We start from the raw sequence: 13,299 nt of genomic DNA on the forward strand, positions 1-13,299 counted from the left end.
AAGCATTGCGGCGAGGATTGTTGACTACAGTAGGTCCCGAAACTGGTGCGACCACCTACACTCTTCGATTGATTCTCCAACCCCAGTGCCAAGACTCATTAGTCTATATCAGGAATAGACCCGGAATATCAATGTTCCTGTATCAAATTGTTACTGTAATTTACGCTGATACGTACAGTCTCGTAACTGTATTAGCAACTCAAGGAACTAGAATCTTTATTTTCCACTCTGATGTAAACAGTCAAACTCAAGAGCCTCGAGAATCTAGGTGTGACTTTTCTTTGCCACTCCCATGTTCAAGTGACACAGTACTATGCTGAACCACTTTCACCCATGATTTGCTCATGAATTAATGTTTTGAATGATGCGACGATGATCTTAAGATGATCCTTTGAATAAGAACATGCCTATCATGTGGAGGAAAGCATTCCTTGGGTTCCCAGATCTTGGTAAAGTGGTCAATGGTAAATTGAAAGTCAATGATGTCTTTTCATCCTATGAAGAGACATTGATCCATTATTAACTTATGGCTTTACAATGATCTACATTTACGTCATATGCCTCATACAGCTAATAATATATAGTAGGGAGTGTTGCTGGGATCTAATTCGCAATATTGCTCAGTTAACGTGTTAAGTGCTGAATGACACTATACCTAGGTATCCGCTCTATTCTATTTTGATATTGATCTCAACATGTCAGTCGGACAAAGACAGCCCGAGCCGCTTCGTCGCATCATAACAACCCATGATCCTACAAGCGGCCGAGCTATCTTTAGTGACGCAGTTGGGGAGCAGGTATCATTTACTGGGTTCCCGGTTCCCCCGGCAAGCCTACAACTTCAGACTATGCTCTGGCCTTCAATACCAAAACATTTCCTGTGCAAGGGCTTTCCCCTCCAACTTCTGCAACCCCAGAGTCCAAGGCCAATCTTGACATTAAGCACTATCACTCCCAGCTCTCGGATCCATCGCCTTTAAATCCGCCAAACGGCACCTCCTGCACAATTATAGAGGTACCTCCAGGTTCAGCGGTTCCGATGCACCGAACAGCGACCCTCGACTATGGTGTCATAATTGATGGCACTACAGAATTAGTCCTTGATTCCGGTGAGAAAAAGTTACTGAAAAAGGGTGATGTATTTGTTCAACGAGGTACGGCTCATGCTTGGCGGAATATGACTGAAAAGAAAGACAATTCTGGTGTTTTACGTGTCTTTTTCGTGTTTCAACCTATCGAACAGGTGCAACTGGAAGGCGGAAAGGTCGTTGGTCAAGACTTGAATCTGTCTCTGCATGAGGCTTAAATTATGTGCAGAGGTGTATCGCTCGAACCGCAGAGGCTGAAGTGAAAAATCATTGTTGGGTTTGTTAGGACTTGCCAATTATTCAGTTTCAGATCTTAAAAAAGTTCCTGGCGTCATGTCTATACGAGTGTATTCATATCATCATATTACTTCGAATATGGCAAGCAACGCATTTCCTTTCTCTTGATACCTAGTGTAGCGGGTCGATTGCATATTAGCATGCTTTGTCAAAACAGGCAGATCAAGAGGGAGAACCATGGGGCCCTAGCAGACTAGTTTAACGAAGACAATGGATCAAAACGTAGAAAACAGTGTATTTCGGAGCTGAGATGTGTAGATGGTAGGTAGAAGTAGATACAGGTCTGGCGCTCTCATATATACGAATGTTTGGACTGTCAAGCTGAAGAAAAAATCACGTATATTGGAGGCATTCGCCTGCACTACGAATAGTATAGAAAGGGGAATCTTATTTTAAGCTTCTCTACTCAGCACATAAGTTATACGAAATATTATGGGAAAATCCTCAGTACTGCAAACAAGATTCTCTAGGATTTCTTGTCTGGGCTTTTGTTTTAAGAGAAACAGAATAGCGAAGGTATATGGCACGCTCCTCGATTCCAGTTGAACATTTTTAAGGATTACCCTCATTTTTCACTGCAGTATGATTTCAATAAATATAACTTTCGCAATTTTGTTTTTTTGAGCGCCCAATTCATAATGGAAAAGACATGAAACCCACATAAAATATCCGAGCTTTTCAGTTAACTTTTATCCAACATAGTGAAAGCTCAGAGTTCTGTTAACGCAGGTGTCCCTGCTGCTGGAGGGGCGGAAAACTTTGTCTGGACGAAAACCTTCTGCATACCCGGGTCACGCTTATTGAATAAATCATAAACCTGCTCCATGTCCTCGAGCTTGAACCGATGGGTGACCATATGTAGGGGATGGATCTTCTCCTGCTGAATATATTTCAACAGGTCTTTCCAGTATTTTTGTACAGGGGCTTGTCCATTGCCAATAAGACGGATCCCGGTCTCCATTAAGGAGCCGATGTTAAAGTGATTACACTGTATTACCACGTCAGGAGAATTATTTTGCCATAGGGAAGGTGCCACATACATAACCGGCATATACGCCCGTGATCCCACAGCGCCCGAACCCTCGGACAGAGGTAATCATCTCGTTGATAAGCTCAGGCGTATCCGTTTCCATACCCAGCAGCCTCTCAAAGTAATGACCCCATCCTTTCGTATACTCACCAGCGGCGCACTCAATCGCCACATCAGGCCCACGGCCGTCACACATTTTCTTCAGGGTTGAGGTAACAGACTCGCCCTTCGAGAGATTCGTATACTCGATTGTCTCAAGCTTGGGTAGAATCTTCTTGACAAAGTCTAGTCGCCATTTACCATGGCCGCCGTCAATAAGGATAACCCTATTAGCACCATTGCAGAAGCTAAACTCAGCGGCCATTTGCCCAACTGGTCCAGCTCCCCAGATTGCCACAGTATCACCCTCCTCAACCCCAGTATCAACAACAGCGTTCCAAGATGTTGCTAGAACATCAGAAAGATAGAGACCTTTTTCATCAGGGACGTCGTCAGGCAGCTGAAGAAGATTCACGTCACCGTATGGGACACGAACATATTCCGCCTGCCCACCAGCAAAGCCCCCCGTAAAGTGGGAGTATCCAAACATACCTAGGACGGGCATTAGTACAATAGCCTCACTAACATCAACATAGGCGTTAAAAGAGAAAATATACCAGCTGTTCGACGTCCATATAGCTTATAGGCTGCCTCGCTTGAATTTGTCCGCTCGCACATTGAGGATAACTTCTTCTTGCAATAATAACACTGCCCACAGGCAATTTGAAAGGATGCCACAACGCGGTCGCCTACTTTAACCTTCTTGACTGCGGGCCCCACGCTTGCGATAACACCGCAGAACTCGTGGCCCAGGATATCATCTTTGTGGAGATCTGGGATAGCCTCTATATATCGATATCAGATACCGCATGAGCAGATCCAGCGATACTTCATTAACTGCTAAAAAGTCACGACATACCGTGGAATAGGTGTAAGTCACTTCCACAAATGGTGCTACCCGTCACCTTAAGTATGACATCGCCTTCATCGATGATCGTTGGGCAAGCCGTTTCCACTGTAACAAATTGTATGAGCAAGAAAAGCTCATTATTTCAAGAGATTGAAATGAAGGTCGTGATGGGCAGAATGGCTGACCAACTTTGACCGAATTCTTCCCTTGCCAGGTCAAGGCTTTCATCCTATGGCTTGGATCGCCATATCCCTGAGCCCCATAGTTGCTGACGTCTGTGGTGATCGAGGCACACATTGTGTACTTCCACCAAGAATTTCAGCTCGAATTGATTTTGTGAATGTAATTACTTATTTTTGTTTTAATAAATTGGTCTTCGGCTGGAAGCCTTCGCATTCAAATCGATTGAAGGAGGGATATATATTTGTCTTACTGGACAGCCAGGCGTCATGGTTTCTTGACATCATTCTTATGTCTACGTGTTTATAGCACTATGGTTGTATCTCAGCAAATGAAGCGATGGGGTGAGTTGAGATAGTGGCTCAACTTGACGTCACACAAGTCGTTGACGTGGGCATTAATACTATGTAAGTGAGACGCTTCGCCTTTACGTGGTTCTAGGCTGGTTAGGGTTCAAATACCTCTGGTGCCCGAGACATCGGCCAGGCCAGAGGTGGTGTTCTAGGCTTCCATGTTTCAAGCTCATCGAACTAGGCCTCCGAAGGGCCAGTGGGACTAAAAAGCTCATGGCCTTCTGGTGGGGCCACCTATGATTTTCAAAGTGTCGGATGTATTGAATTTATACGCAAGTCCATAACGTAATTCCCGGCCGTCCCGAACACCCAACCCCATTAAAAAATTTCGAGATCGATTATCTCAACCAACACTAATTAAATTAACTAGATAAAGCGATTTTTACATACATTAATCTTGTGGCCAATCTCCCTATACCCACTGCACCTAGGTGAGGCCCTAGTACGTGGTGGATTTACCTGACTAGGCAATTCGCCCTGCCCATGCGATCCTATCTCATTACCTTCCACTGGCTGATTTAGCTGTTCAACTAGCTGTAGGCCCTCTTCGACGGTCAAACCCTCTTCGCAGGGTATATGCCTCTTCGACCGATTGCGTTTCTTGCGCTTCTTCTCATTTGCTACACGTAAATTCGCATTGTCTTGCGCAAGTAATGCAGTGTGGTGTAGCGCTATCATATGGCCGTTGATAATCTGATCTAGTAAGATCTTTGATGGTGTTAGAGGGCTGTTTGACCGTTGCTTTAGTAATTGCTTAAGCGAGGATGCTTGCTCATGCAATTGATCCACTGTCCTAGGCGTTTTTGGTGTGAATTGGCTAGATCTGCTGCTTGGTCGGCTGTTTGATGGTGTAGATGTTTGTAGAGAGATATTCAGCTTAGAAAGGACCCTTTCTGTATCTACTGGATTTATACCAGTAGCTATAAAGCTGTTTTAAATAGTATTTGGTTGAAAGGCTTCTAGCCGTGTGTGTTGGTAGTTATCTAAAAAATCAAACTTGTCGATATGGTTATATCCCATACGGGCAAGATCGCTTATAAAGTAACCATATGCGCGTTTAAGTACTGTGAAACAGCCAACATCTAGTGGTTGTAATAGATGTGATGAATGTGCAGGTATACAAAGAGGGATAATATCGTTTTCTGTACAGATTCGATCGAATTGGGGTGTAAGGTGGCTACTATACCTATCGAGAATCAATAAACGAAATCGGCCGTATATATACGAATTTGTTGATAGGATAAACAGCTCTTGTAACCAACGTAGACTAATCTCATCAGTAGTCCAGCCGTTCTTTGAGACCTGAAATCGCTAGTCTTTTGGTAGGTTATTAAACCAACCAGCAAGGGTAACCTTACCCTTAAAGATTATATATGGCGGTAATGAATAGCTATCTGTATAGATTAACTCAATCGTAGTCACCTATTTACGATTTCCTGGCTGTAGAAGAGACCTCCGACCGTAGTATTCAGCGTACGTAACTACTTTCTGATTTGCAATAAGACCTAATGCGAATCCTGTCTTATTAAAATTGTAGATATCCTCTGGTTGAATACCTTTCTTATCATTTATAGATTGTACAGTAAGAAACCACTGCCAATGTGACTTAGGGTCTTTGTTTAGGGACCTTTGATAATCGTATCTCTGCGAGAAGCGTGTTCGAAGCTAATTGCACTGTTTAATGAATGTTGATGGCTAATTTTTGCTGACAGTAGATAGTGGCTGGCTACTATGCGTAGCCAGTAGGATATTAGCCATATCTCGTACAGTAGTAGCTGGCGTAGGGGCTGCTCTACGCAAATCCACAGAGAGTATCCATTAAACAAGCAAATCCCCTTTTAATTGGGTCAGTTTATGGCCCGATGGGCGAGAATCAACGCGAGAAGATTGGCAGTATACGCAATCATATAGGGTAGTAAGCGGTATTGCGTATAGCTTCGCTGCTGCGCGAAGAGATTTGACACGGCCGTCATTTAAATCTGAAAGAGCCAATAGAATCTTGCCCTCTTGATTGGCTAATTTCTGCGAAGATTCAGTGCGAATTGGTGGTAGGGTAGGTGGTTGAAGTTGGTACGAAGGTAGGAAGACGCGATTTTGGATGGGTTGTTCGGGACGGCCGGGAACTACGTTACTTGACAGTAATATGTAATCTACTGTAAGAAGCAATACACGTCTAACTTACAATTGTACTCCGGGAAAGCTCTCAGTATGGACTAGTGTGTCTTGGCGGTGGGGCTGGAGAATCAATCAAAGAGGGTAGGTGGTCGCACCAGTTTCGGGAAGTACTGTATTATGATCTATGGACGAGAACAAAGGGCCTATGTTATATATGTCGAAATCAAGGGGAAATCAAGCAAGCGCCACCATCAAATACGGAATGCAAAAACGCTTATTAGATGAAACAGAAACTCAACAACACATCTCATACCGCCATGGCGAATCCAAGAGCAACGGCAAAGAGTGAGAATCTAGCCGACAGCTTGTCTGCTCCGCTGGTGAAGAGAGCAAAGTTGCCAGAGCTGCTGGGGGTACCCGGGAAGGTGCTGCCAGAGGGGGCAGAAGCACCGGTTGCGGTGGGGATCAGTGCCTTCGAGGTTTGGGGCTGGTTGGCAATGGCACTCGCAGAGTCAGGGTTGACACCAGGGGCAGGGATGATGGTGGGAAGGGGACGCTGGGTGGAGGAGGATCCATGCTCAGCGGGCGCATTGGAGATGGCATCGGCACCGATGGGAGTCGTAGGGGCTGGAGACTGTGCAGCCTGGGTAGTGGCAGCGTTTGCTTGTTGTGTCCCGGCGGATTTGGCAGACTGCGAGGCGGTCGGGGGCTGGGTGGGAACTGACTCGGAAACTGGGGACGAGTTGGCTGATTCAACAACCTTAGCAGTCTCTGCGACGACCGACGAGGAGGCAGCGGTTTCATGGTTTGCGGGAATCGCGGCGACAGACGAGCTCTCGGCAACTGGGCAGAGAGTGGTGGTGGCGGTAACGAACTCAGTCACGATTCGGGTGGTCTTGGAGCTTGTCTCCTTGGACGCGGACTCGACAACGGCCTGCGTAGCGACATTTGCCGTGGTGGGAGCAGCTGCAGCGGTCGAAGTAGGAGTCAGTTCGCCGATGATACCGACAGCCTCCGAAGTGGCAGCGGATGCGGCAGCGTTGGTTGCCCGGGTGGATGAAGTCTCAACAGCAGCAGACTGGGCCTCGGTCTGCGAGGTAGAGGAAGGCGCCGCATCGGCCTTGGTGACGGTGTGGTCGGTGATAGAAGTCTTGGTTGTGGTATCCTTGGCGACGGAGGCGTGAGTAGCAGTGGCCTGGGTCGCGACAGTATTGGCAGTGGTGGTCTCCGCGATACGCTTCACACCGGTTTGGTAAATCTTGACAGAGTTGATCTCCCAGTAGGTCTCCTTGAAGGCAGCCGGGTGGTTGGCGACGTAGCTGTGGCAGCTTGCCAAGGAGTCGGAGCCGGACATAGGGCAGCCGGACTCGCCGAAGACACCACCAGCCCAGTCACCGCAAAAGGTGACGTCGAAGACGAAAGATTGCTCTTTGAAGCTGTTGGCAACGTCGCAGCCATCCTGAACCAAGGCCATCGGGGTACCGAATTGGCTAACATCGGGCTTACCACTGGTGATGGAGGCGGGAATCTTGGAGCGAGGGAAGTACCAGATCTTGACGTGCGCGTCGGTCCATTCCATTGCATAGACACCCCCGCCCTGTTTGTTGAAGGAGGTACCATAGCTTCCTTCCTGACCCTCGATAACACAGCCGACTGTACCGAGGTCCTCACCGCAGCCAGTGGCGTTGACGCTACCCGTCATTCCAGAATCGGTGATACTGCAGGTACCAGCGGTGTGCATGACTATCTCGTTATGGTCCTGGAGGTTAACGCCTTCGATAATATCAATCTCACCGTCACCAGGCCAGTTTTTGCCGACTGACCAGAATGCAGGCCATGAGCCACAAACGCTGCCGGGCATATGGGCTAGATCAGTGATCACCAGGGACTCGTCGTAGTATTTCTTGCTGCCGATGCGCACTGAATCACGGCCTTGGGAGCTTGTCGAAATTGTCTTCTCGTGGTCGACACCGATATAAACACTGCCCGAGTCAAGTACCTTTACCAGCCCCGAGCTCTCAGCACTGCTCTGGTCGACGTAGTTGACGAAGCCATTGGTCGGGTCTTTACCGACGTGGAAGTTGAAAAAATCCAGAAATTTGTCGCCATGCCAATTCTCGACCAGCGAATAGCTTGGGCTGGCAGTCGCAGACGAGGCCAGACCCAGCAGAAAAAGCGAACCAGCGCTTAGCGAAAGTGATGAGGAAACCATATCTCCTCGTAGAAAAATGAAACAAATAATAATAAAATATGAAGAAGCTTGGCTAGCAATTCAGAGGGAGAAACGCAGCGCAAGGAGAGGGGGAAAAAAATAAAAGAAGGGATTGGAAGCGATCGTAGAGACGATAAAGAAGGACAGAGAGCAAAAAGGAGAGGCTCGACAATGCCGGATTGTCAACAAAACAAGGAGAAAAGAATGAAGAATGTACGCGTGGAGAGAGGAGGGGAGAAGGCGCGAGATCAGGCAGTCTCTGGCATTTTGTAGATTCTTGGGAATAATCAGAGACAGTTTATTCACTTGTTGGACCTTGCCCTGGACCCATCATCTTCCACCAGTGACAGGCCGGTGCCTGGTGAATGCAACGTCTCAGGCCATAGCAGCGGCGGTGACGAAGCCCGCCAGCACCAAAATGAGCAGTCTAGGAGGAGTCTAGCCCAGCTGGTCTATCCACCCGACGTGGAAGATCATCCATTCTTCATTGGAGTGGGGCATGGGAAGGGCGTGAGTGGCCACCGTCCGGCGCCTAAAGGGTTGGAAGTGTCAACTTGAAACGTGATTGCACGACGCCAAACGATCGGTGAAACAGGAGAACACCACTAGCAACGCCATCAGGGGCATCCATGAGTCTCCATGGGCATACGGTGAACACCGTGGACTGATCTGTCTCATGAGGTTCTCCAGTTCATGTGTACGAGATCACCTCAAGGGAGTGTGTTGCAGTGGTGGATGATCGAATGAATCATCTCACATTCCGGTGTTGATGATCTTGTTGCCGTAGCGCGCCCGCGTCGATCTGGAGACTAGGCCGGCTGAATTGATCCTGGGTATCCACATCGCGACCGGAGGAGTAGTCACTACTAAGTACTAACTGGTACTAGTAGTCGGCGAAATTTGCGACGGTCGGCAGTGGGACTTGGAGAAGAGAAAAGGAGAAGTTGAAGTTGAAGTTGACGTTGACGTTCCCATGGAAAGTGTGACTGCCAAGACATCCAACTACTACAGCAGGAGTAATACTAGAGTATACTACGAGTAGTATTTACTCTAAGCACACCAGAATAAGGAGATTACTAGTAGCAGAGTAGATGCAAGGTGCTAGACTCTAGCAGTATTGAAAATCCAGTAGGTCATTCACAGCACAGTACTATTGAGACGAACCTGCGGAGTGCAGTGGCTGCCAGTGTTTCATGTGTTCACCACTAACTACTAGTTAGTTACTACTAGTATTGAGTGGTCAAATTGATTCTCTTCGGTTCTAATACTCTATTCTATTCTTTTATATTCTAGTATCTATCTACTTCATCGGCACTGGCCGAGTCTTCCCCAGATGAATACTCTCATCGTCTTTATCCTGTGCTGTACAAAACGAATCAGCGTCACATCACCTCAAAGACTCTCCGAATAAAAGCCCCCAGCTCCACACATACCAAGCGGTTCATCGTGGTACCGATACTCCGCGCTCAAGGGATCCTCCATTTCCAACTCGGCCACCGGAAGAGGGTCCACCTCATAAGGATCGGGATTCGTCCCCGTGGGAAATTTATTCTGCAGAATCCGACCGTAGATTGAATTGGACCCATCGACGGGCTCGAATAGGTTGGTTTCCTTAAACAGGTTCGGCATGGCGAATAAGCGGAGATGGAAGGAGAGGAAGCGGAAGTGGAAGTAGATGCCGATGAGTTTCGTGATATGATCTGATACTATGATGTAACTGGGATCAACCAGAAACCGTTGCGACCCTTTCAGATGAAAGATGACTTGCAAGCGGTGATGCGGTGATGCGATGATGACCGTGGAAAAAAATCGGGACCTCTGTCCGGCTCTTATAGGTATACATCTCTTGCACTCGTATTGGCCACCAAAGCCTCCGCCGCCACTCAACGCAGGCCTGACATCAGCTGTGGCCAGGCTTGAGTCGTCGAACGCCTTTAACAAGAGATACTGAGCGGGAAATAAATGCCTTGCCACCATTGCCCTTGCCTCCGTGTAATTCTTAGGCTCGTCCCAATATCTGTTGTAGGTGTCGGGTGAAGCTTTGACTTCGTATCTACATTATAGTTTGCGGGGATCACCATCAGCCGGTGGATCATCCGGTCAGTCTCATGGGTTGGAAAGCCTAGCGCCATGTCCTCGGCATCGCAAGACTAGAAGCTTTTCGAGCGTCCATGGTGCTGGGATGGACTCCGGCGATTTGCCAGCTGGACGTCGCCATGACGCAGGTCCGGGCCAGAAGCCAATTGTAACTGACGGAGCTTGTCCCAGATATATTCTTTTCACTAGACACTGGATACCCCGTATCAAGTCTACGTTTGATTGAATAACACAGATGATAATTTAATCATCGCGACCAGTAAAGATCCATCATGTCGAGATCTCCAGCAAATGACGAAGTGGACATCACCGCCGAGGAAAGGATCAGCGCGATGCGTGGTTATCAATCGTGAGTACCTGGGGGACACAAGGTGATCCGCTGCAAGGTGCAGTCATTGAGCCCCGATCGACGAGCTAATCACACAACCAGAGCGCTGAAAAACCCCCATGTTTCGGACACCGCCAAGCGAGAGGCCAGCGACTTGCTCAGCAATGAATTGGGCTGGGATAAACCCCGACGTGAAGTTCATGCGCCGGGCAACCATCACCCGGCGAGTATGGAGGCTAGCACACGAGCCTTGGATCCGTATGGTATAGCTCAAAATGAGAAGCGGGGGGCAGAACTGTAACCAGCCGAAATGGACGGACGGATGAAAGCGCACTGGTATTTATACATCTCGTGCCTGATAATTGCGTGCACATCTTGTAGCTCTTCTGACTTGCCCAGGTGATTCCCGGGATATAAAGCCGTGCAACTTGAACGTGATTTCTGATTGGATAGGGGGTAGAGAGTCCCTCTTCTCATACTACTTTCTGGACTGGTAGTTGTATCTTACAATATCGTGGTCAGACACCATGGGATGTATTTGAAGAATCCTTTCACCCGTATCAGGCTTCATGTCCCTCAATAGTGCGACCACCACTAAACTCGACGAATGACAGGGTGTTGTCATGGTCACAAACAGTCACTTTGATCTTCTTAGCTTACGGCTGTAACTTATCTAGACGGCGTAGCTGTGTGAGATGGTTGTTTTCCATTTCCAATTGGCCAAGTAAGAGTGGAAAGATGGATGACTTCCATAACGCAGGTTGGCCGCTATTAATCAACGCCGTGATGACCGGCAGCATAATTGAAAGAAGCACAAGGACAACAGGGAAAATTATTTATGGCCAGCGAACATTGATATAAGCTTCAGTACGGTAGGCCGTTCCTTGGATATGAATGCTTCCGGCGCTTGTTCGAATACTGTCAGTCATACTTGTCGCCATGGAGTCGAATGCTCTGGGCACATCAGTATGACTAGTATTAAATAAAATCAGCGCTGCAGGTGAACTAAATACCTGATTTCTTTGCCGACCGCTGAAAAAAGAAATTGCGTTGAAAATAGAATGGAGATAATCTAGTACCAGACTCTCTGTACTGATGTCCATGGAGTAATTCGACCCTGAGGATGTTACAGCATCGTCTACTGGCAGTAATTGTAAACTGTCATGCCAAGATGGTATTAGACCAGTACCTCCATATTCGGGGATAAGACGTTGACTCCGTGATGGGCTTGGAGCCTGAGCGCTCACTGGAAGATAGCTAACATTGGCGAACTGCTTGTCACAAAAATGTATAGAGCATTCAGTTAGGGAAGGCTTGGGCTCAGTGAAGTTTACACTTGTAGAAGTGTAGTTATGAGCAAATCCACATACTGCGCTGGCAATATTGAAACCAGATCACAAGGTATATCCGAAGTAAACGAGTCATATGCGCTGATATTTGAGTTCGAGGGGTAATGCGTAGCCTGAGTAGTATTTCTCGGGGGATCACTGGTTATTTGCGAAGTCTCAGGGGGTAATTTGCAGTCCACTAGGGCTTGTGTATGAACAATGTAAATCACCCTCTGGCGAGATACATGTTTGAGATGACGATTCTGTGACATCCACGCACTGTGAGCAAAACCCCAGTGTCGTAAAATCAGGGAATATGCAGCTGGATGTAGAGCACATAGGCTTTAGTGGGTCGTTTTTCTGTGCCAGTCCTTGAAACAAAGCAATTTCCAGCATTGGGTCAGGTTGATCCAGCTTATAACTAACTTCGTTTTCTTTTATCGACGTGACCCACCAAGGCTAATATTCTTGAGCCTTTTGAATAGAAGCGGTTTCATTATGGGCGGCAACTTGACGCGAGGTAAAGGCAAGGATTTGTTGTTAGAACGGATCAAGTGCAAGTGATAAAATCATCAATAAAGCCCCTGCTATCGGCAAAGACCACGGCATACGCCAAAGTACTTCTAAGGAGCCCCAGGAACCTCTACTAGCTTTGCCAAGCATATCAAAGTAGTAAAGCTGAATAGTTGTCTGCTCTAGACACATTCTGATTCTCCAAGCCCTCTTCCACTTGAGCTGGGTGAGACACGTGGAGATAGGTACTAAAGTTGCAGCCTTTGCAAATGCCGCAAGGATGGAGACCACGGCCTTAGGTGAAATTGAGTACTGCCAGCGGGCATAAGGCATCCCGTTCGCGTAGACCAGAAAGCCGATCAGTAGGCCGATGCAGACTATACTGAGGAGGGCACCAGAGATCTCCCAAGTCCAAGAGGTTTCAGCGTCGTGACCCCGACCTGATGATGTTTCTTTGGAGCTCTGAAGGGGTGAATATTGCTCATTTTGTGGGGACGAAAACTCGACAGGCCTGGTCTGAGTTCGCGGTTTGTTTTTATCCGAATCATGACGAGCCATTGCCAGACTTTCGTTGTCCGTGATAGCTGAGTCTTCAGTTTAGGTCGTCATTCATGGATTCCGGCGAGGAATTTGAAGAACTTGGCAGTTCTCTGGCCTGAGGAAGCGGGGGGGTTCGGGATCTAAAGGCCACTGGATTTCACAGCCTCGCGCTTGGGTGCTGGCGTGAAAACAAGGCTATGTTATATTAGGCAAGAGATCGATGCACAGGGTGGGGCCCGGACTTCCGCTGCCAGTGTTGGGAGTCAATG

General features: G+C 47.6%; 5 protein-coding genes across 5 annotated transcripts; 2 read left to right on the forward strand and 3 right to left on the reverse strand.

Annotated features, from left to right (window-relative positions):
- Positions 1–403: 403 nt before the first annotated feature.
- Positions 404–1,306, forward strand: N7481_002983 (cupin domain-containing protein; the record flags this gene model as incomplete). The annotated part of the gene is made up of 2 exons (XM_057262202.1): positions 404–464; positions 846–1,306. 2 exons carry the CDS (start codon positions 404–406, stop codon positions 1,304–1,306), a joined length of 522 nt encoding a protein of 173 aa, XP_057123863.1.
- A 788-nt stretch (positions 1,307–2,094) lies between these two features.
- Positions 2,095–3,661, reverse strand: N7481_002984 (zinc-dependent alcohol dehydrogenase; the record flags this gene model as incomplete). The annotated part of the gene is made up of 5 exons (XM_057262203.1): positions 2,095–2,373; positions 2,426–3,006; positions 3,072–3,299; positions 3,374–3,469; positions 3,550–3,661. The coding sequence occupies 5 exons, from the start codon at positions 3,659–3,661 to the stop codon at positions 2,095–2,097; spliced, it is 1,296 nt and encodes a 431-aa protein (XP_057123864.1).
- Positions 3,662–6,319: 2,658 nt separating this feature from the next.
- Positions 6,320–8,224, reverse strand: eng2 (putative GPI anchored endo-1,3(4)-beta-glucanase; the record flags this gene model as incomplete). The annotated part of the gene is made up of 1 exon (XM_057262204.1): positions 6,320–8,224. One exon carries the CDS (start codon positions 8,222–8,224, stop codon positions 6,320–6,322), a length of 1,905 nt encoding a protein of 634 aa, XP_057123865.1.
- A 1,392-nt stretch (positions 8,225–9,616) lies between these two features.
- On the reverse strand, positions 9,617–9,853 carry N7481_002986 (uncharacterized protein; the record flags this gene model as incomplete). Its single annotated transcript, XM_057262205.1, has 1 exon — positions 9,617–9,853. One exon carries the CDS (start codon positions 9,851–9,853, stop codon positions 9,617–9,619), a length of 237 nt encoding a protein of 78 aa, XP_057123866.1.
- Positions 9,854–10,593: 740 nt separating this feature from the next.
- N7481_002987 (Con-6 family protein) lies at positions 10,594–10,950 on the forward strand (the record flags this gene model as incomplete). The annotated part of the gene is made up of 2 exons (XM_057262206.1): positions 10,594–10,670; positions 10,752–10,950. The coding sequence occupies 2 exons, from the start codon at positions 10,594–10,596 to the stop codon at positions 10,948–10,950; spliced, it is 276 nt and encodes a 91-aa protein (XP_057123867.1).
- Between the last annotated feature and the right edge of the window lie 2,349 nt (positions 10,951–13,299).

This window comes from Penicillium waksmanii, assembly GCF_028829765.1.
Source record: "Penicillium waksmanii strain IBT 27052 chromosome Unknown utg000004l:1.0-5674109.0:1.0-5678898.0, whole genome shotgun sequence".
NCBI lineage: Eukaryota > Fungi > Ascomycota > Eurotiomycetes > Eurotiales > Aspergillaceae > Penicillium > Penicillium waksmanii.